Here is a 21729-nt window from a genome sequence, read left to right on the forward strand (position 1 = left end):
GGAGCTTCAAAACACACATGTGCCCTGTGCTCACAGGCATGCATAAATGCATACACATGCCCTGGCACACACAGGCCCAAGAGCAGGTGGGCAGGAGACTGTGTGGCATCTGCAGGAAGGGCCTGACCTCCCCCTTGGCAGTCTCCCTCCTCCCAGCTCTTCCTCTCATCCTGGTTAAGTCCAGTCTCTTATTGCATATTGAGAAGGAATCTGTGGCAGTAGAGCTGAGCTCTGGCACTTCTGCAGATGTCTTTATTCTTGATGAGCAGTCCTGCTGGGTATGGAATTCCGGGCTGTTCTTGCATCATCAAGATGGCTGTGCAACCTCACTTTCCAGCTCTTGTGCCGTTGAGAAGCTGGAAGCCATTTGGATTCTTATTTTCTGTGTGGAGATTGTTCTGTCTCTCTGGAGGTCCCTCGGTCCTCTGTCACCAGTACCTGACAACTCCTCAGGGAGGTGGCCGGGGTGAGTCTCCTTTGGGCAGGGCAGGTAAGCCCGTTCAGGATGGAAACAGGTCCTACACCCCTACGAGGTTGCCTTCAGCTTTTTCTGCTCTCTTTATGATTTCCATTGTTTTCTCTGTTCTTTTGGAATTCCAAATCTTTGGTCTAAACCCAGTCCCAAAGTTGCTGGGGTCAATTGCCTGTAAGCTCTGCCCTCCAACCTCCTCCTGCCTCCTTTTGGGGGAGACACTGGACTTTACTGAGCCCCATTCTGGGCTGTGGCCACAGTTTGCCCAAGCAGGGTCTGAACATGCCGGGTGGGAGCCAGGCATGGCACACCATCTTACTGGTCCCCAACCGAGACACTGGGGCTACCCCCTAGGCCTCCCAGCTCCCATCTGAGCAGCCCTGGGTCTGAAAGCAGACTCCTCAGCATGAAGACAGGTGTTCAGGAGAGCACTCTGACACTGCAAACCAGCCCAGCCTCCTCCCACACCTTTGGTTTATGGTCGGAAACTCAACTGGGAGATGTGACTTAGGCACATCCAAGCAGCCCCTGACCCACTGTGGCCAGTCTCCTGGTTCTACTGGTTCCCCGAAAACCAGAATGATGGCTGCAAAGGTGCAGAAGGCACCTCTCAGCCCCAGGTGTACCCCAAACTTAGAGAGCTGTTGCAAGAGTTCTCAGGAAAGGTATCTGGGGATGTGGATCAGGGTGGTGGGCCGGGCCAAGGTACTGGGGTCACTAGGCAGAGGAGCGCCTGTCCTGCTCATTCAGACCCTTACCATGAACACCAAGTCCAGTGGCACTGAGAAGGAAAACGGAGCCCACAACCAAATGTGTCCTGTCACTCCATGTGGGGGAAGGCTCAGAAGGGTGAGGGGGCGTCATGCTATTTAGAAAGGCAGCACCAAGGAGGCAGCTGACAGCACGGCCCAAGGGCCATTATAATAGTCCATTCTGAAGTCGGGCAGCTGGGACAGGGGTTGGGGTTCTGAGGCCTGGCTTGCAGCAGGGCCGGTGGACGCCGTCCAGGTATCAAGGCCAGACCACCATCCTGGCCTCCAACAGAAGTGTTCTGGGTTCATGCCTCTCACCCAGACTCTGGGAAAGGGAGAGGAATCCTAATGTCGCTTCAGAATTCAGAGATGGCTGTGATGGGGTGGCTGTTCCATGCCCTCCACAGTTCCCCACCACTCTGATCCCCGATCACTGTTTAGTGTGTCCACATACTTCTGCCTAAGAGGAAACCCCAGCCAGGAGACAAGTTCTCACAAAAGGGACTCTTGGAAGCAATTTTACTAGAAGACCAGGAATTCCCTGGCAGCCCAGTGGTTAGGACTCTGTGCTTCCATTGCAGGGGGCAGGGTTCGATCCCTCTTCAGGGAACTAAAATCCCACAAGCAGCATGGCATGGCCAAAAAAAAAAAAAAAAAATTCACTAGGAGACCATGAGGAGGAGGACAGAGGAAACTGCCCACTCACCCCACCCTGGGAAACAGACTCTAGACATGCTGAGCAGTGCTTACAGGCAAGGTACCCACCAAGGAGGTATTGCTACCTGGGCCCACCTTATTTTTAAAAAAAATGTTTATTTATATATTTAATTTGACTGTACCAGGTCTTGGTTGCAGCACGGGGTATCTTTGGCCTTCACTGCAACATTTGGGATCTAGTTCCCTGGCCAGGGCTTGAACCCGGGTCCCCTGTGTTGGGAACAGAGTCTTAGCCACTGGACCACCAAGGGAGTCCCTTTGCTGTTTAATTTCTTTATATCACTTTTATATTCTATTGGAATATAGTTAGTTAATGTCTGCTGTACAGCATAGTGATTCAGTTGTGCATTTATATATATATTTTCATATTCTTTTCCATTATGGCTTATTATAGGATATTAAGATAGTTTCCTGTGCTATACAATAGGACCTTGTTGTTTACCTGTTTTACAGATAGTTGCTTGAATCTGCTAATCCCAAACTCCTAATTTATCCCCTCCTATCCTTTTTCCTCTTTGGTAACCATAAATTTGTTTTTTTAATGTCTGTTTCACAAGTAAGTTAATTTGTCCTATTTTCAATTTCACATACAAATGATATCACACAGTATTTTGTCTTTGTCTGATTTACTTAGGTATGATAATCTCTAGGCCCATCCATCTTGTTGCAAGGTCATTATTTCATTCTTTTTTTATGGCTGAGTAGTACTCCATTGTATATAGGTACATCTTTATTCATTCATCTGTTGTTTGACATTTAGGTTTCCAGGTCTTGGCTATTGTAAAGAGTGCTGCCATAAACATTGGGGTACATGTATCTTTTCAAATTAGTTTTCACCTTTTCCAGATTTTTGCCCAGGCATGGGACTACTAGATCCCATGGTAATTCTATTTTTAGTTTTTAAGGAACCTCCATACAGTTCTCCACAGTGACTGCACCAATTTACATCCCTACCAACAGTATAGGAGGGTTCCTTTTTCTCCACATTCTCTTTAGCATTTGTTATTTGTAGATTTAACAATGGCCATTCTGTCTGGTGTGAGGTGGTACCTCACTGTAGTTTTGATTTGCATTTCTCTAATAATTAGCAATAGCGAGCATCTTTCCATGTGCCTGTTGGCCATCTGTATATCTTCTTTGGAGATATGTCTACTTAGGTCTTCTGCTGAACCCATTTTAGAAATGAAGGAGTCAAAGTTCAGGTAAAACTTAAAGAGTCCCCTCTCAAATTGGTCTCCTGGCCCCAAGCGCCACTTGGTTTCCATTATACCAGAAGTGGAGGGTCTCCAGGCTTCTAAGACTGTCCACTAGGTTGGTTCCTAACTCTTCCAATAGGATGTCATAGACATATAGTCCTGTGTGATGCAGGTTAAGTGTTTGCTAGATTCACGTTTGTTTGAAGCAAAGTGGCACCTTCTTCTGGAAGTTGGGTGCACTGTTCTCTGGAACAAACTGAACTTCTTTCCAAATGAGCATTTTCCTCCCTGATTTTGGCTGTAATATCCCAGATTCCCTCTGAATCCCAGACAGAATACATCCCACGTGAAAGTGAAAGTTGCTCAGTCATGTCTGACTCTTTGTAAACCCATGGACTATACAGTCCATGAAGTTCTCCAGGCCAGAATACTGGGGTGGGTAGCCTTTCCCTTCTCCAGGGAATTTTCCCAACCCAGGGACTGAACCCAAGTCTCCCACGTTGCAGGCTCATTCTTTACCAGTTGAGCCACAAGGGAAGCCCAATACATCCCATAACATCATCCTATAACAGAATCCCAACCATTTACAAGTGTCTTTCTGACACCCTGCAGACGTGAGGCTCAAGACAGCAACAGACGGGGCCCTCCATGGCCACCAACTTATCCAAGCTGTGGCTTTGCACAGCAAGACAGGACCTGTCAGAATCCCAGCTTTTTACAGTAGGGATCCCACCTGGGTCAAACTCCCTCCTACAAGCATTCTCTTTCCGTTATCTCAGCTCATGCTCTGAGCAACAAACTGAGAAGGAGCCCAAGAATAATCTCAAAACCAAAGCCCTGAAAACACACACTTCACTCCCAAGAGACTTCAGGCCTTGCCTAGAGTCTGTTCTGGATGCCACCAGTTACATGATTTTCTGATGTTTCAGAAGCAGCAAGTTAGAATTGAAGGAGGGGAAGGTGAGAGGATATGGGGACAAAGGGAAATGGTAAATGAGACAAAGGGAAAAGCTGTATGTGAAACCTTAATGACGTTGATGATATGCCATAAACTGGGGAGGGGGTCTCTCAGCACCCCTGCACCCAAGATGCTGTCAAGGGCATAAACTGAGCACACAGCTGGCTAAGGCCCCTTAACATAAACAAATGACCTAAAACACTTTTAGACACACAGGGGGATGGTTTGGACAATGAAGACTGATTACAAAGGCAGTAAAGGTCAAGGGCATCCTCTGTTTAAGGTAGAAAAGTCCATGTTTCAGGTCCACTTTCATCAAAAGGATACAAAGTAAGCAGCTTTGGGTGGAAAGCTAAACTTCGGTTATCTGAAGACTTTCTTCTGGAAGACTGATGCCCTGACAGCAGCAGCAGATAACCAGATGTTTTGATATAATATTCTTATTTTCAGTAAGAAATAAGTGCCACTGTCCCAGAGCCGAGACCTGAGGCTCCTGCATGGGCGCCTGGGGCAGCTCCCACCTCCCTGGGCCTCCTAGGATGCTCGACCACCTCAAAGGGCACAGGTCTCTCCTCTCGTCTGTGACCAAGGAGTCCAGGAGCTCCAGAGCTAGCCCCTGAAGGTCTAGTCATATTTCCCCCTTACTTAAGGGGTCAGCAGGCCACCCTGCAGGGACACCAGCCACATACCTGCCCCTTGAAATCGTGCCTATCAAAACCTCCCCACCCCAATCCATTTGTGCTAGCCTATCCTCAGATGCACAGAGGTGCCTTCAAGAAACAACACTCCACAAACAGTAACTCTGGAGAGTCCAGTAGCCTTTGGCCTGAGGTCTATACAATTTTGGCAACCCTTTATATACGAATATTTACATACTTATGAATACAAAATGAGACGCCAAAGTAGTTATTTTAGAATAAACTACTGCAGCAAAGTGCAGTCTAAAAAGCTGACAGAAGGGACTTCCCTGGCAGTCCTGTGGTTAAGACTCTGTGCTTCCACTGCAGGGGGGAGCAGGTCTGATCCCTGGTCAGGGAACCAAGATCCTGCATGCTGCACAGTGCAACCAAAAAACACCTGACAGATACTGCACCATCACAAAAGCTGGGAAACACCACAGTATTGTCACCTGAGTGCCTGCCACAGCTCTGAGATATGCCCCAACATCCGTGTCTTGACCACACTGACTGGCTGCCCCCCTAAGACACGGTGACCCAGGAAAGCTCTGGCCTTGGCTCTCCTCCCTGGTCATGTTGGGCTGACATGGCGGGGGAGCCACTGTGGGGCAGAAGCGCCACTCCCTGAACCTGGCACAACCCCTCTTGGAAGGGGTCCACCGTCCTCCTTGTCGGGAAGCCCCAGTGTCCTGTCCCTTCTCCAGACTGCCTCCCCGTTTTAGAACCTGTAGGGTGGAGTGTGGCCTGCCGGCAAGTCCACTGGAGCGGAAGTTGTGTCCAACTCTTTGCAACTTCATGGACTGTAGCCCACCAGGCTCCTCTGTCCATGGACTTCTCCAGGCAAGAATAAGAATACTGGTAGCCATTCCCTTCTCCAGATCTTCCCAACCCAAGGACTGAACCCGGGTCTCCTGCAATGCAAGCAGATCCTATACCATCTGAGTCACCAGGGAAGCCACACCAAGGTCACAGTAAAGATGCTAAAATTCTGGCAAACAAGTCTAGGAATTACTAGGTTTGAAACTTTTGACAACCACAAGCTCTTAGAAGTCACAGTCCAGACAACTAGCACTCAAGTGAGAGGGACACGTGGGGACTGCAAGGTGGTGGGAACTCACTGCTGGACCCCTAGGCATCTCACCCTATCTACCTGGTGAGATTTCTCAGCTCAGGGCCGGGGCCCCAGGAGGAGAAGGGGAGCCAGGGATGCCTGCTAAGGGGTTGGAGGGGACAGGTTTCTCCCCAACATGCCTCCTGGCCCAGGCTGGGCCTGATCTGGGGCACTCGATTTTGCTTGGAAATTTCACTGCAGGTGCCCTGCTGGGCCAACCTCAGCCCCCAAGCACAGTGAGGAATTTCCTCTGACCAAAACACATTCTTCCTGTGTCATCTTCGGTCAATCAGACACCTTTTGTGCATGGAGAAATTTTATTTTTGTATTTTCTCATGCCACTGCTGCCAATACAGTGAAGAAACATCAATAAATGACAGTAATTTTAAAAAGAGTAACAATTAAAGTGATTTTTAAAAAAAGGTCACTGGGACTTCCCTGGTGGTCCAATAGGTAAGAATCCTCCTTCCAGTGCAGGCGAGGCAGGTTTGACCCCTGGTTGGGGAACCAAGATCCCACTTGCCAAGGGGCCACCAAGCCAGCACGCACAATGAAAAGATCCTGAGTGCCGCAACTGAGACTCAATGCAGTAAAAAAAAAAAAGTCACAATCCTCTCCCAAAAACCAAATTCTGAAGCCATTAGTTCCACTTCTGAATTCCACTGAGGAGCCCTGACCCAGAAACAAAAAACAGACAAGGGGCAAACATGGATGTATTCTCTTGGACCTTCGTCATGAGAAACTGTCCCCTCTAACACCAGTGTCCTCCAAGGCCCAAGCCAGAACTAGTAGGGGCCACCCATCGGCTTCTTCCTTGAAATGCAATTTGAGAGTTACTTTCAACCTCCCGTTACCATTAAGCAAATCTCATAAGATGATGACAACAGCAGTTAAACTGGTAGCAGCAAGTCCTCAGGCCACACCTGCCCTTATCTGGAAGTTCTGAGCTTTTCTCTTACTGAGCAAAGTCAAGGGGAAAAAAAAAAGTTATTTTAAGAAACAACAGTTGTACCTATTTATTGTCACATTACGAGAGTTTCCTGGCAAATGGCTCCAATAAACAGAAGAGAATTTAAACGAGGAAAATACAGTCTCACGCATCACTGAAGCCACTCAAAGTTTATTCACATTTTTATGCAAAAGGTTTGTTGGCATCAATGGCATTCATGAGCATTTCTCACCACTGCAAGACTAGAGGAGGGGAACCACTGCTGTAGTACTGGTTTCTACAGTCGATGAATGACAGCTCACAAGCTATAAAGATGAGCAGGTCCAGCGGCAGCAGAGGAAAGGGAGTGTATTGGGTTTGGAACTGGTCATCGGGAGGTGCTCCCAGGACAATGCCTTCACGTCCACAATCAAGTCTGACCCACCAAGAAGCATCACCCTGGATACCAGTCGCTCCTGCAGAGACAGGGAGCTGATGGGAAGATGCCCTTGGTGGTAGCGCCTGGCACTCTGGCCACCTCCCTTCTCTACCTTTGGGGCAGCTGTGGGTTAAATGCAGCCCACCCTCCATTGGTCCCTTGGTTCACACCAATTTCTAGTGCAGTTGCATCCAGCTATGAAGTCTAACTTTAGGGTGATAAAAGCTTTCTTCTGAGATGTCACATACTTTATTTATGAGGCTGGGAAAATTGGTCTGAAGCTATTCCAGGGTAGGAGGGGCTGGCCACAGGGGTCCAGTTAGGATCTGGCGACCAGGCTTCGGGCCTCTCTCCCGAGCTCAAGTGATGAGATTCCTCATGATGCTGAGGGAGGATCCTCTGTACCCAGATCCAAAGTGATTCCAGTGGTTCAAGTAGTGGAAGAGCTGATACAGTTTCAGGCGCTTCTCGAAGCCTGGGGCCTTGGGGATTTTGCTGTGGTAGGCAGAGTAGAAGGCGCTACTGAAGCCCCCGAACATGCCGGCTATTGCCAGCTCATACTCCGAGTGGCCATAGAAGGAAGCGGGGTCAAAGATGATGGGCCCAGAGGAATCCTCCGCTACGTTTCCTCCCCAAAGGTCTCCGTGGAGCAGGGCTGGGACGATGTCCAGATCACGGAACAGGTCGGGGATCTTTAACTGCCGGGATAAATGCAGCCTCAGCAAAGTGATGGATGCGTGCGGGAGGGACACATGGGCTTTTGTGAGTGTGGCTCCCAGTGCCTGGTTGGTGCACAGACACACCCGCCTCCCGTCCTGACCCAGACCAAGGTGGCTGTGTCAGCCACAGCACCTGCAGGACATGATGGGCACAGGTCGGGGGGAGGGCGCGGGGAGACGGACACTCACCTGCAGAGCAGCCCAGAGCTCACGGGCCTCCCTGTCCCCAGACCTCTGCTCTACCAGATCCATCTGGGGCTGAATGCGCTGCCGGGCGTAGAAAGTGACCCAGTCCCGCTGCCAGTCGTTCACCTGTGTGGGCGACAGCAGGCTGGGGAGGGCTGACCCCCAGAGGCGCCACCACAAGGGCAGGTGTGAAGCAGGGGAGCTGACCCAGCAGCCTGGGGTCTGGAGAACGTGGAGGGACAGCAAGCTCCTGGACAACCTCCCACAACATCTCAAGATCTAAGCCGAGTGGACAGTGCCCTGTGGCTTACTCAGTGCTGCCCTCCCAGGAAGCCGCTTGCTTTTCCTCAGAGGGCGCGGCTGCCGTCCTACCCGCTCGGCCTGAGTGTGGCTCCCCGGGCTGAATCCCCCAGGGCGGCCAACCTCAAAATCATAGAACCCAAAGTTACAGTCCCTTTCTATTATGCTACCTTTGAAAGTCTCCTATTTAAGATCAAACACTGTTTAACCTTCTAATTTTCAGCCCCCTTGGTATCCAGCATCCTAACCTAACCTGCTAGTCGTTCCTGGCTCCTCTGAGCTGACCTAGCATGAGGTGGACACTCTCCATGCCGACCTCTTTACATTAGCAAAGAAAAAAAAAGGAGCAAAGACCTTTTACCAAATTTCACCAAAAGAGAGGGTGCTTCTAAATGGCTGACACAACTGGGAAATGCAGGCAAAGTGCTGGTGTCACTCACCTGGGGGAGGTATCCGCAGCACGTCACCACGTCAAACCCGAACTGGGCCACGAAGGGCCGCGCCACCTGCTCATCTCTTCTCCCTTGCAAGCAAAAGGAAACCAGAGAGATGACAATCCCCCTGCTCCCTTGGGGCCTGCTCTGGGAGCCCAGAGCAGCTCTGAGGCCTGACCTCAGCGTGCCCTTCTCCATCTTGGGGCCTCTTCCAGAAACAGACAAGGGTCCTGGCCTCCACACACTATCAAGGCCCAGAATAGAGCTTGCCCCGTCAGAGTCAATGATCCTGGACACCCACTGCTTCCCAGGAGAGGCATCAGAGGAGCGACAACAACCCTGTGTCCCAACAAGGAGGGAATCCACCCCATGACCCAAAAGGAGAGAATGGCTTCCAGTGACCGCTTTAGCATCTGTCACTTATGGGAAATAAGCCGCTGTGCTTGTAAATGGTCATCCTCTGCGGCTTCCCAAACTCAAAGCAAATCCTGAAGGCCTGAACTACATGTGGGTGGAGGCGACGAGGCTGTCTTTTCTAACTTATTTTTTATTTTTTGGCCACATGCCGTGAGGGATCTTAGTTCCATCCAAGGATTGAATCTGTGCCCCCTGTAGTGGAAGAGTCTTAACAGCTGGATCTCCAGGGAATTCCCCTAAGATAGTAAGTTCTTGGTCGTCTGTTCCTGCTGTATCTGCTACTTTGCCAGGCGGAGAAACCATCTGGGCTACAGGTGAATTCTCCAATGTCAAAGGATGAAAATCCTGGAAGACACCCTCAGCCCTAAAAAGGTCAGTTGTGAGGGCTCTCATTCTGAGCCTCGTGTGTGACTGTTCCTAGAAGAAAAGGCACGGTATGGTAAGACAGAGAAACTTCGATAGGCTTTCTTCTGGGGAGTGCGAGATCAAAGGAACTATAATATGATGGAGTTTCGAGTTCCAGAAATACTTCCTGTCTTTCAAATGCATTTTTGAAACAACACACTAGTCGCACTCACTGTTTACTGCACACCAAATATGCAGCCTTGGGTTTACATTCCTTTCCTGTGGCAGCAACACAGGTCTGACCACACACAGCAGCAGCACAACTCTGCCCACACACCCATACTGGCCAGGTGTCTTCCTCTGCCTGGTGGGGGGGTGTCCCCTTGGGCCCACAGCCGTACCTACTATACCAGCCTCCTTCTGGAGAGTCTCTCCAAGCCTCTTGTTGTCTAGGTGTAGATCTGCCAGCTGGGTGCCAAGCTTTGCAGCATGACTGTGAAACCAAAAGGGAACCACTAAACACGTGGCACAAATGGGGGCCCACCTGTAATTGAAAGATCTCAAGCGACATGAAGCAGGTGAGGCAGTGAGAAAAGAGCCTGTTCTGGTGAAGCAAGGGGGAATGGAGGGCCTCACTGGAGCCTGCAGTCAGGTCCTCTGTCAGCATCTCAGCACAAGACTCCTCTCCTGTTTGCCTTTGGCCCTCCGAATACATGCTGCTCATTCTGCAGGACCCAGGGATTTGTGGGGTCACGGGTTTCTTCTATCACATCCTGCAGAATTGTACCCCCAAATGCAAGCTTCCCACTCAGAGGAAGGACAAAGCCCCCCAGAGGTGAAGCTGCCAGGACGCACCTGCTCAGATGCCGCATATCCAAATGCTCCATCACCAGCATGCTGCCGCCTCCTGGGGCGTCAAGGACCTTGATGGGTTTGGGCACCTTCACTGTGCCTGTCCTTAGGATGGCAATTAAACTTGCCACCTCACCTTCAAACATCCTTCTGGCCTGTCAGAGAAACAACAAGGGAGGGGAGCAGGAGGGATAGCAAGGTTCTGTGTGAACGTGTTTTCTCCAGCACCACAACCAAGGCTGACTGCAGACTCAATAGAACGGACAGCTTTTCCACTTTTTAGTAGAGCAGATTATACTTTCTGAAGCTTCGTGGGAATTAAAGAAAGGGATTGTGCTTGCCAGTTTTGTGTATGTTTATGTTGTCATTGGGCTTCCCAGGTGGCACAGTAGTAAAGAATCCACCTGCCAATGCAGGAGACAGATTTGATTCCTGGGTCATGAAGATCTCCAGGAGAAAGGTGTGGCAACCCATTCCAGCATTCTTGCCTGGAGAATTCCGTGGACAGAGGAGACTAGCAGGCTATGGTTGCAAAAGGGTTGGACACAACTGAGCACATATGCTGTCATTGATCCCAATCTCTCCAGAGGGAGGAACCTATGCCTGGTGCACAACTGGACTGTGTACATGGGTCATCCTCACACAGCACCTCAATCATAATCCTGTCCCACTGGGCCCTCAGGCACAGGTGGCCCTCAACTGCATGTGCCACCAAGCTGGTGACACTTCTCACCTGAATGGACCACCAAATCCTATGGCATCTCCTAGCATGGGACACTACTTCATCTCCATTGCCTTTCCCATTTCTAGTTCAAAAGTCCTTGCTCCTGCTTTTGGAAGGCAAATCTCACCCTGGAACACACCCCAAGCTGTCACCCCACTTCCTGAGTGACAGCCCCACAGGGTCTGGCTCTGCCCACTCCCCTGCACCCTCATCTGGGCTCCTACCCAGGCTCCACCTCCACACTTATATGCCGGTGCACACACCCCTTTTGCTCCTGTATACGCGGTGCACACACCCCTTTTGCTCCTGGATTACAGCCTCTCTCAGTTCTTCAGAGATCCCCAGCCACCTCCAGCCTGGAGACCTCCACATGCCATGTCACCTCTGCGTGGAATACCCCTCCCCATTCTTTCGCTAAGTCAGCCCCTTCCTTGTCATGCTTCACATTTCAACTTAATAAAAATTTTTATTTCTCAGAGAAATCTTCCCTAACTTACCTGGCTAGGTAATTCCTCCTCTTTAAAGTATCTTTTTTTTTTTTTAAAGTAAAATTTCTATAGACATATATGAAGAAAAATGCAAACTCAAAAGCATCCAACTCTAATTCTCCCAAAGTCAGCACATCCACATGATGGCTGCCTGGCACTCCTCTCTGCCCAGACACTCCCACCCCACCAGAGCATCTGTCCGTCTGTTTTGTCATCTACACAGAGGCAGAAGATCAGGCCTCTTCATTTCACGCTGCATTTGTAATGCTGGCGCATCAATAGAGTTTATTGTCCTTGTTCTGTAGAGCAAAGGTTCTAAAATGTGTTTGTCCAATGAAGAACGCTGGGCTTCCAGTTTGGGGCCACTAAAAACAGTGACCCAGGATATTCTTCTACTTCTATCCCTCATAGTTACTAATTCTGTGACCTTGGTTTCCTCACCTGTAAAATGGAGTTAATAACGATACCAATTTCATAGGTTTGCTGCTGTAATTAACTGAGTTAGCAGCTAACAGTTAACACAGTCCATTCTAAACACTTTACAAATTATTAGTATACTACCTTGGAGAGCTAAGGTTGCTGAGAAGTAAGATAAGAACTGTGTCTTACGGAGAATTTTCATAGCATTCTCTGAAGATGAAGGAACACACCTGGGCCCAGGATGTACTTGGTAAAAAAGCACTGCTGTGCAGCATACAGCAAGGAATAGAATTTTAAAAATTTTTTAATAAAAAAAAAAAAATGCAGGGAGAGGTGAAGAAGGGTCTGTGAACCCAGCTAGAGGCAAGGCTCCCTCACAGAAGTGTCTACTACCACAGTTCTAAGTGTCTAACCCTAAGACCACTCCTTCAGAGTGGGACCAGGGCAAAGTAAGCATCAGTTGGGGTGCAGAGTTACAAAAGATCCAGGACTTAGGAGAGGAACATGAGAGAAAACCAAATATATAAGCATGCAAAGGACAGATAAGCATAACGAAGAGGAAAAACTTAGACCAGGTCATTCGAGCAGAGAGTGAGAAGGAAAACAGAAGAGCAGCCATGTAGTCTTCTCTTAGAAGTCCAGAAGACATTTTCACCTCCTAAAAAACAAAGCATAAAGACAGTCCTATTTTCCATACAATCAGCAAATGTTTCTGCTACAGCCGGTACATCTGCATAACTCACACAAGTATCTATCCAAGCAAACTAGAAAAAGACCTGTTTGAAACTATCTACCAAAGGATTAGAAAGAATTTATGTGAAGACTAGCAAAAATAAAATAGACCCTGATGACAAAATAAAAAACAAGAACTGGAAGAAATAGTGGTAGAAGGACAACGTTTAAAAAGCACTGCTGAGCAGTTCCATTTTAATAGCTGGAAAGCATTTGCTTCCCTGTAATCCATACCAAGTTTTGAATGATTACAAATGCTAATGACAGTGAAAATATAGACATGAAAGGACAGAACCACATAATAGAAAAAGAACCCTGAGAAGGCCTGTGATAGAAAGTAAGGAAGGACACCTCCACTACATTAGTACTGCCTGGGGGAAACCAATGTGAAAGAGCAACTTCAAGGGCCGTTATTTGCCAAATTCCTATAGAAGGGATGTACAGAATGACATGCAGCCAATCCCTGTGCAACAGAGTTGAGGGCTGGTCTTGAGATATCAGCATCAATCCAGAAAGGAGATCATCCCACACTATGTAGGGTGGGATTCAGCAAGTGTGATTTCCAAGGAAAGGATAGAAGCGCTGAGGGTGTGCGACACACAGGACCTAGTACTGGGGTCACGGCCTTCAGTCCTATTTGAAACAAGGCATTGCCAGTCCTGCTCCCTGCCTACTAGAGGCATCTGGGACCTCCCAGCTAACACTACGGGCACGACCCACCCAAAGTGTGCAAAGAAGGGACATCCCGGAGTAAGTCAACTTCAGCAGGGAGGCCCACCTATTTTATACGGGAACCCTTGAGAAAATGTTCAGGTACCAACAGAATGGAGGGATGGCCCTACGGACAGAATGTGGTCCCGGAAAATTCATAGGTTGAAACCTAACCCCCAATATAATGGTGTTAGGAGGCGGTGCCTCGGGAAGTGACCAGGCCACAGGGGTGGAGCCGTCATGGGAAGATTAGAGCTCCTCTAAGAGATCCCAGAGAGCTCTCCCGGGCCTTCTGCACGGGGAGAAGTGGCCTTCACACCAGGAAAGGAGGCCTCACCACGTTCTTGGACGTCCAGCCTCCAGACCAGACCCTGAAAAACACAGGTTAGGGTTTAAAATCGCCTAGAGTGTGGTAGTGTTACAGGACGAAGGCCAGGGCTACATTACTGCCAATACTCAGAAAGGGTTTTGATCTCTCCAAGTTCAAATAAATAGCAAGACAAGGGGTTTCTGTTATCTGTCCTCTTTCAAAACTCGCCAAACAATGGACTTTCAAAGCAGCGGCCACCTGGGTCGCGCGGGAAAACCATCCACAGCGTCCAAGTGGCGACAGAGGCCCGCGCCAGACCGGCCCGGACCCGCACCGACCTCCCGAGGGTTCGAGGGGCCGCAGAGTTGAGCCGCGGAGGCCGAAAAACTCCAAGCCAGCCCGACGACGACACTGGTCACCCAGGGCCTCCTCAGCCAACGGCCCAGGCTCGGACCGGCTCCCGACACCGAGCCCGGCCACGGACCCCAACTCCAGACCGGCCCCCACCCGCGAGCCCGGACCAGGGCCTGGGAACACAGACCCTCGGCCCGGCCCGGCCCCCCAACCCAAACCCGCGGCGACCCTGACCTCCGGCTTGGGGTTCACTTTCACAAACACTCGCCCTTTGTCCGTGTCGTAGCTCTGGCCCTGGCTAATGCATCCGCCACCCGAGTGACCCGTGGCCTTGACGGAGTCGCAGCCCAGCTCCCGCTTCAGTAGCTCCTCCATGTTCCCCGCCCCACGGCCGCGGACCCTACTCAAGCCTCGGGCCCACCTCTGGGCCGCAGACCCGCCTCAAGGCTCACGCAGGCGCCGCGACGCCACGGCGGCGCGCGGGGATTGGTTGAGGGGCGGGACTGGGCCGGAGCGCGCGAGGATGAGGGGGCGGAGCGACGTGAGGTCGGGGCGGGGTCGTGTCGTGCTCCCGCAGTCCCGAGACCCCGGTGACTCTCCCTGCCAGGGGGCTCGCCCAAGCCTTTCCTCTGACCTGCCCGTGACAGTGCGTCCTGCTCCCTCCCCTCATCACCTCCACCGGCTCCAGGTCTGAGCATCACCCCTCCCAGGGACTTTCTCGACCTGGACGCTCCTGTAACACCCTACGGGATGCTGTCATTTCTGTTTGTTTGTTTGCAGGTGATTATCCAATTGGGCTTCCCAGGTGGCGCTAGTGGTAAAGAACCCCTCTGCCAATGCAGGAGACCTCAGAGACTCTAGGTTGGGAAGATCCCCTGGAAAAGGGCATAGCAACCCAATCCAGTATTCTTGCCTGGAGAATCCCATGGACAGAGGAGCCTGGCGGGTTACAGTCCATGGGGTCACAAAGAGTCTGACGTGACTGAAGCGACATAGCACCCACGCATCCAATTATCTTCAATCTCCCAAGTAGATTTTAATGGTTTGAGGGTTGAATAAAGTCTTTATTCCGTCGACTGAAAAAAACAAACAGCCTAAAAGTTGAGACTCATTATTGTTATGCCCGATGTCTGAATCCCCGAGCGGGAAGAGAGAAGGCCTCCAAGACAATGCAACTCGCAGGAAGGAAAGTTGATTACTGACTCGAGCCAGGACTCTCCGCCCGCAACCAACGCAGTGGTGCGAGTCAGAGAACCCCAAGCCCAAGCTGTTACACAAATTTATAGGGTGAGAAGCGGATTGGTTACACGTTTGCAAAGCAATTTCATTGGTCAATACTTTCGCATGCGCGGGACTTTCCTGGGGGTTTCCGCCCCGTTCCTAATTTCCTAATTGGCAACCAGCAGTCAGTATTAAGTGAAAGCTAATTGGTCCTAATTGGCTAATTGGTTGTATCCAGGTGGCCTGATAATCTTACCAAGTAGGAAGGCCTACTCCTAATCTAAGCTGCGTTACTTCTGCTCACCTCACATTCTCCCGTCTGTTGTTCAAGTAGAGGAATCTTCCTCTTTTCCAGCCTGGGCCACTGACACTGTAAGTGGACCCAGGAGGGTGGAAATTAAGGTAGTCAGCCAGGGGGAGTGTTGAAAACAAGGCACAAACCATCTCTACTGGGCTTCCCGTTCTCTCTTTCTAATCAAGACCACCTCAGACAAGGAAGTCAAAGACTTCTGTAAATGACTGAGTGATTCTCTTCATCTATAGCAGCTCGTAGGGAGGAAAGCCCTTGGCCTTGCAGAGATAGTAAAGCTTGGTTCACCCATATCTGAGGTACTTGGCCCTGCGGGTTGCGCCATACTTGGGGCTACCAAATCTCTGTTTCCTACGTCCCATTCCTGGGGCCCATCACAAGAGGTTACACAGCTTCAGCTCCTGCCATAATCAGCAGAAGAATTAGGAGACCTCCCAGCGGACGAGTTTCAGTTTCAAAGGATTTGACGGGTGAGGACTGGCCTTCCATTCTTCTCGCGCTTTTTCCTGTTCTTCCGGTGTGGCTTGCCGCACGTGATTGCAGTGAACCCAGGGTCCAATCCCATCGACTTTGACAGCAGTAGGAGTGGTAAGGAGAACAACATAAGGGCCTTTCCATCTAGGTTCTAATACTTTCATGTGAGGGGACGGCCCCCCTATTTTGACCCTCGTGTATCTCTCGAATCAATTTCCAAACATGGTTATGTACTTTACTTAATGCCATCAGAGTTTGCTGGAATTGTCCCAAAGTAGGGGGTGGCAGGCATTTTCCTTTAAAAATAGGACACACGGGAGGGGGTCTTCCATACAGAATCTCAAAAGGGGTAAGATTCAGCTTATAAGGGGTGTTACGCGCCCGAAAGAGTGTAAAGGGAAGGAGGGTCACCCAGTCCCCGCCAGTCTATATTGCCAACTTCGTCAAAGTTTTTTATATTCGTCCCCAGAGCTCGGGCCAGCCCTTGTACAATCTGGTTCACAAAGGCAGGTCCGTTATCAGAGCCCATAGTCACCAGCAGCCCGTACCTAGGCACTATCTCCTCTAAGATCTCCTTTAGCGGGGAAGGCTTCCACTCACCCCAAGAAGGTATCTACCAGAACCAACATATAGCGATACCCGTACTTGCCTGGCCTTACCTCAGTGAAATCTATCTCCCAGTGTTGCCCTGGCTCTTCCCCTCGGTACCTCGTTCCCGTGTGCTGCTTTTTCCCTGTCCTCATCAGCTGGCATGCTTTGCAAGCCTGGATTATCTCTCGTCCAGTTGCATTTTCCTCAAACACTGATCAACACGCAGATTCAGTCCATATTTGCTTTTATTTATCTACTGAGTGTACCCAAGCTTCTTCAGAGACTCTGGCATCTCAGGGGGAGGAGGGCGAGGGAGCCTGAAGTAGACCTTCACAAAATCATAGATAAACCACTGTAGTGCAGTCAGAGTGCCGATCATGATGATACGGGCAGAGTCCCTTCCATACACCTCTAAATCCAAGTCTCTTGAGGACCTGAGAGGCACTGCTACCCTTCTCTTTATGCAACCAAACTTCATCATGGTGTATGGTATCTGTCTCATCCAAAGAGGAGCAACCCCCTTGTAGAACGCCTTTAAGCCTTCTTCCTTAAACATTTTGGGAGCTGCATCCCTCAGAGTGTTAACTTGGTTGGGTTTGAATTCGAACCTTAGCAGCTTCCATAGGAGCCAGAGCCAGGTCAGCAAAGAATTCAGCACTGGCAGAGGCAGCCAAATACAGTGATGTGTGCCACAGATAGGCAGTCTCCTCTACTTCTGTGGGTCCACCTGCATACGGCATTTCACTAAATCCAGAGGAACAGCAGTGTGTGTCAGACCACACCTTAAGACCTCACCAAAGCCACACAGTGCATAAAACTTCGCGGAGCCATATTCACAACTGTACTCTTCTACCGCGGCGGCTCCCGCTTTCCTTTGCCCATCTTTAGGCAGGGCAAGGGCTGGGGAGCAGAAGGACCTCTGGGTGGCAAGTCCGATATTTGTAGAGGTCCTCACTCAGAGCCTCTTGAACCTCTGTGGGATTACTGGTTGGCCTTCCCCCTCGGTCCACTCAAAGGCAAATATCTCCTGGCTCTGGGCCGCCAGGGGTAGGCTGAAAAAGGCATCTTTCAAGTCCGACACAGTGTACCAAGTGTACTCAGGCAGCAAACTGCTCAGGAGGGTATACGGGTTGGAGACAGTGGGGTGTATGTCACTCACCGTTTGTTGACTTCTCGCAGGTAATCTGTCCCCCCTGGCTTCTTCACCGGCAGTAAGGGGGTGTTCCAAGGGGATTGACACCGCTTGAGAATTCCGGCATCCATGAGATGTTGAATGTGGGGAGTGATCTTCCACCGAGCTTCCTGGCTCATGGGGTACTATCTCACCCTCACAGGAGTTGCCTAGGCCTTTAGCTCGATGATGACCGGATGTCTGTTTGGCCAGTCCCATCCCTGCCGTTTCAGCCCAGGCCAACGGGTATTTATTCATCTCTTAAGGCTAGGGATAAGACATGTATCGGCTGTCCAAGTCCATCCATGACTGTCATTCTCCCAACTCTGTAAGCTTAACTGAATAAAACCCAATGGCCTCTCCTTTCTTCCACAGAATCTTAGCATAATCAGTACTGCTATGACACAGGAATGGGATCTCATTTCTCTCCATTTCCTGCTTTAACCACTCTCTCCCCAAGAGTTCTCACCTGCTTAAGCCCCTCTCTAGAAGGGACAGATGTTTTCACAATATCATCAATAGCCCACCACTGATCAGCAAGGTAAAGTACCACAGCTGTGAGTAATCTTCAGCAGAATTTTCCAGTTCCTCATGACTGCAATTCTGCTTTTCATTACCCAGGACTTGGGGAGGGGTGCCGAGTCTTGACTCCCCAAGTCACTGTCTTCCCCCGCATATAGAACTCGAGTTCCAGGGGAGATTTTCTCTCTCTCTGGGTCGTACCTCTCCTCAGGTCCCTCTTAGGGCACTCATTTTTCCAGTGCCCCTGTTCTCTTTAGGGCCTGCCTTTTTGGTTTCTGTTTTTCTCCCGTCCAGGTGTCTCGAGGTTCCCTCAATTCTGTTCTGGCTTTTATTCCCACAAAAAGAATCTGGGCTAGCTCCCTCTGGTTCTTCCGCTTTCCCCTTGTTCTACTTTCTCTATCTTCCTTCCTGATCTTCTCAGTTAATTCCCTTTCCTCCCGTCAAATTCGTTTTTCCCTTTCTTCTGGGGTCTCCCTATTATTAAATACCCTTTCAGCTACTTTCAATAAATCCTGTATCGTCTGTTCTCCCAATCCCTCTATCTTTTGTAATTTCTTCCTAATATCTGGGGCTGCCTGATTTACAAACGCTAACAGGACTGCAGCGCGTGACTCCTCAGCCTGGGGGTCCATAGGTGTATATTGCCTGAAAGCTTCCATCAGCCTCTCTAGGAAGGCTGCTGGGCTCTCAGTGGGCTCTTGCCTTACTAAATTTACCTTTGCCAAATTTGTCGGCTTTCTTGCTGCAGCCCGCAGGCCAGCCATCAGAGTCTGGCGGTACACTCGGAGACCCTCCCTACCTTCCACTCGCTCAAAATCCCAGTTAGGCCGCAACAGAGGAAACCCCTCGTCCACGAGATAAGGCTGGGTGGTTGGCCTCCCATCGACTCCCGGGACCCGTTTCCGTGCCTCTGCCAGAATTCGCTCCCATTCTTCTGTGGTGAAGAGCACCTGCAACAGCTGCTGACAATCGTCCCAGGTGGGGTTGTGAGTGAACAAAATGGAATCTAAGAGGTCAATGAGGCCTTGGGGTTTCTCTGAGAAAGGAGGGTTTTGGGTCTTCCAATTGTACAGGTCACTCGTGGAAAAGGGCCAGTACTGATAGGTTCGCTCTCCGTCCGGGTTAGCTGGTCCCACTCGGACGGGGAGCGCCTGAACAGTGGATGAAGGTAACTCTGGGTCCCCAGGATCTTGCCCACCCCTATCTCCCCTAGTTCTCCCCCGGATCTCCAATGCCAGTCCCCCCTCACGGTCGGTTCCTGTTGGCCCTCTTAATCCTCTCGGTTCACCCGTAGGAGCTTCTCTCCTCAGAGGGATTTGCAAGGAGGGCGCATATGGCAGAGGCCTCATCTCTGTTTCTAGGTCTATCAGGTTTGGACAAGATGATTCCTGAAAGACTAGTTTTTGGTCCTCTTTCTTTTTTGTTTTCTCCGGGGGGGTCTTCATCACCAGGACCTGTGACTTAGAAGAGCTAGGAGGTTGAACGAAAGGTTTTAACCACCTAGGTGGATCTTCCACTAGATCCTGCCAAACCATGACATAGGGGACCTGATCCAGATGGCCCCAGGGATCTGGAGCCATAACCTTCTCCTTCACAGCCTGTATGATGGATGGTTGAAAGGTGCCTTCTGGAGGCCATCCAACCTCGAAGGCGGGCCACTCTGCAGAGTAAAAGGTTATTAATTTACTTTTCTTGACTAGAAAAGACAAGTCATGGGCCCTGGCCCTGACATCCAAAAAATGGTCAGTCATGAGGGAAAGTGGGGTAGATTCCCCCGACCCATGGTAAATGGTAACTGTTTATCTTGCTAGGGGCGGGCACCCTAGGGGTTTCTAGCTTCTTCTGTAACCCCCTTATCCTCTCACGGGAGTCTTCAAGTGGCAGGCGCCCTAATGGCCTTTAAGCGCCTGACCCGTGCCCACACAAAGAATTTTAAAGGTGAGTTTCACCCGGTCGGGCTCTAGTTACTGAGGCTCACTTATTGTAGGGCCTTCAGAGTCCGCCAGAGTGTAGCCCTGGCCGGGACTCATCAATTGCCCCCACAACTGCTCGCCTGTTCACTGAAACTCCTGAAAAGAGTAGGAACGAGACCAGAGACAATGCCGGCACACACACAAACACGGACAAACACGGAGAGCAGAAGACAAACACACGGACAGACAAACGTCAGCCGACAACACAGCGCTGGGTTTTCGGGCCCCCTGACCAGACTCAGGATCAGGAGAGGAACTCTCCTTCCCACAGAGCCAGCTGCCTTCCAGCGCGCTCGCTGGCCTCGGCCTTACGCCGGCTGGAGAAAGCTTTCTCCTGTGCCAGATACCTTCCTGCTTCACAGCAGGGCCCCGGAATTACTCTGGACTTCCTGTGCCAGATAGTTTCCTGCTTTACAGCAGGGCCCCAGAATTACTCTGGATTTCCTGTGCCAGATACCTTCCTGCTTCACAGCAGGGCCCCAGAATTACTCTGGACTTCCTGTCCTGCCTGAGACAATGCCGGCACACACACAAACACGGAGAGCCAAAGACAAACACACAGACAGCTGACAACACAGCGCTGGGTTTTCGGGCCCCCTGAGTTTTCCTGAGCACCGGTGCTATTATCTATCCTTCCCCTCTGTCCTGGAAGTGTTCTCTTCCCCCGGTAAAGGGATCCTGGACGAGCCCCCAAATGTTATGCCCGATGTCCGAATCCCCAAGCAGGAAGAGAGAAGGCCTCCAAGACAATGCAACTCGCAGGAAGGAAAGTTGATTACTGACTCGAGCCAGGACTCTCCGCCCGCAACCAACGCAGTGGTGCGAGTCAGAGAGCCCCAAGCCCAAGCTGTTACACAAATTTATAGGGTGAGAAGCGGATTGGTTACACGTTTGCAAAGCAATTTCATTGGTCAATACTTTCGCGTGCGCGGGACTTTCCTGGGGGTTTCCGCCCCATTCCTAATTTCCTAATTGGCAACCAGCAGTCAGTATTAAGTGAAAGCTAATTGGTCCTAATTGGCTAATTGGTTGTATCCAGGTGGCCTGATAATCTTACCAAGTAGGAAGGCCTACTCCTAATCTAAGCTGCACTACTTCTGCTTGCCTCACAATTATGTTTTATTGGAGACACTGCTGCTGCTACTGCTACTAAGTTGCTTCAGTCATGTCTGACTCTGTGCGACCCCATAGAAGGCAGCCCACCAGGCTCCCCCGTCCCTGGGGT

General features: G+C 50.4%; 1 protein-coding gene across 3 annotated transcripts; it reads right to left on the reverse strand.

Annotated features, from left to right (window-relative positions):
• Nucleotides 1–6987: 6987 nt before the first annotated feature.
• On the reverse strand, nucleotides 6988–14668 carry LOC122695337 (fructosamine 3 kinase related protein). 3 transcript variants are annotated; one of them, XM_043905105.1, is made up of 7 exons: nucleotides 14477–14614; nucleotides 12708–12793; nucleotides 10507–10658; nucleotides 10053–10144; nucleotides 8896–8978; nucleotides 8159–8281; nucleotides 6988–7948 (listed from the first exon to the last, which is right to left on the reverse strand). In XM_043905105.1, exons 3-7 carry the CDS (start codon nucleotides 10647–10649, stop codon nucleotides 7610–7612), a joined length of 780 nt encoding a protein of 259 aa, XP_043761040.1. In that variant the 5' UTR covers nucleotides 10650–10658; nucleotides 12708–12793; nucleotides 14477–14614; the 3' UTR covers nucleotides 6988–7609. The 3 variants fall into 3 exon arrangements, with proteins under 3 accessions (XP_043761040.1, XP_043761039.1, XP_043761041.1); XM_043905104.1 differs by lacking the exon at nucleotides 12708–12793 and having other exon boundaries at nucleotides 14477–14668; XM_043905106.1 differs by lacking the exon at nucleotides 12708–12793 and having other exon boundaries at nucleotides 14511–14642.
• Nucleotides 14669–21729: the final 7061 nt, after the last annotated feature.

This window comes from Cervus elaphus, chromosome 5, assembly GCF_910594005.1.
Source record: "Cervus elaphus chromosome 5, mCerEla1.1, whole genome shotgun sequence".
NCBI classification, from domain to species: Eukaryota; Metazoa; Chordata; class Mammalia; order Artiodactyla; family Cervidae; genus Cervus; species Cervus elaphus.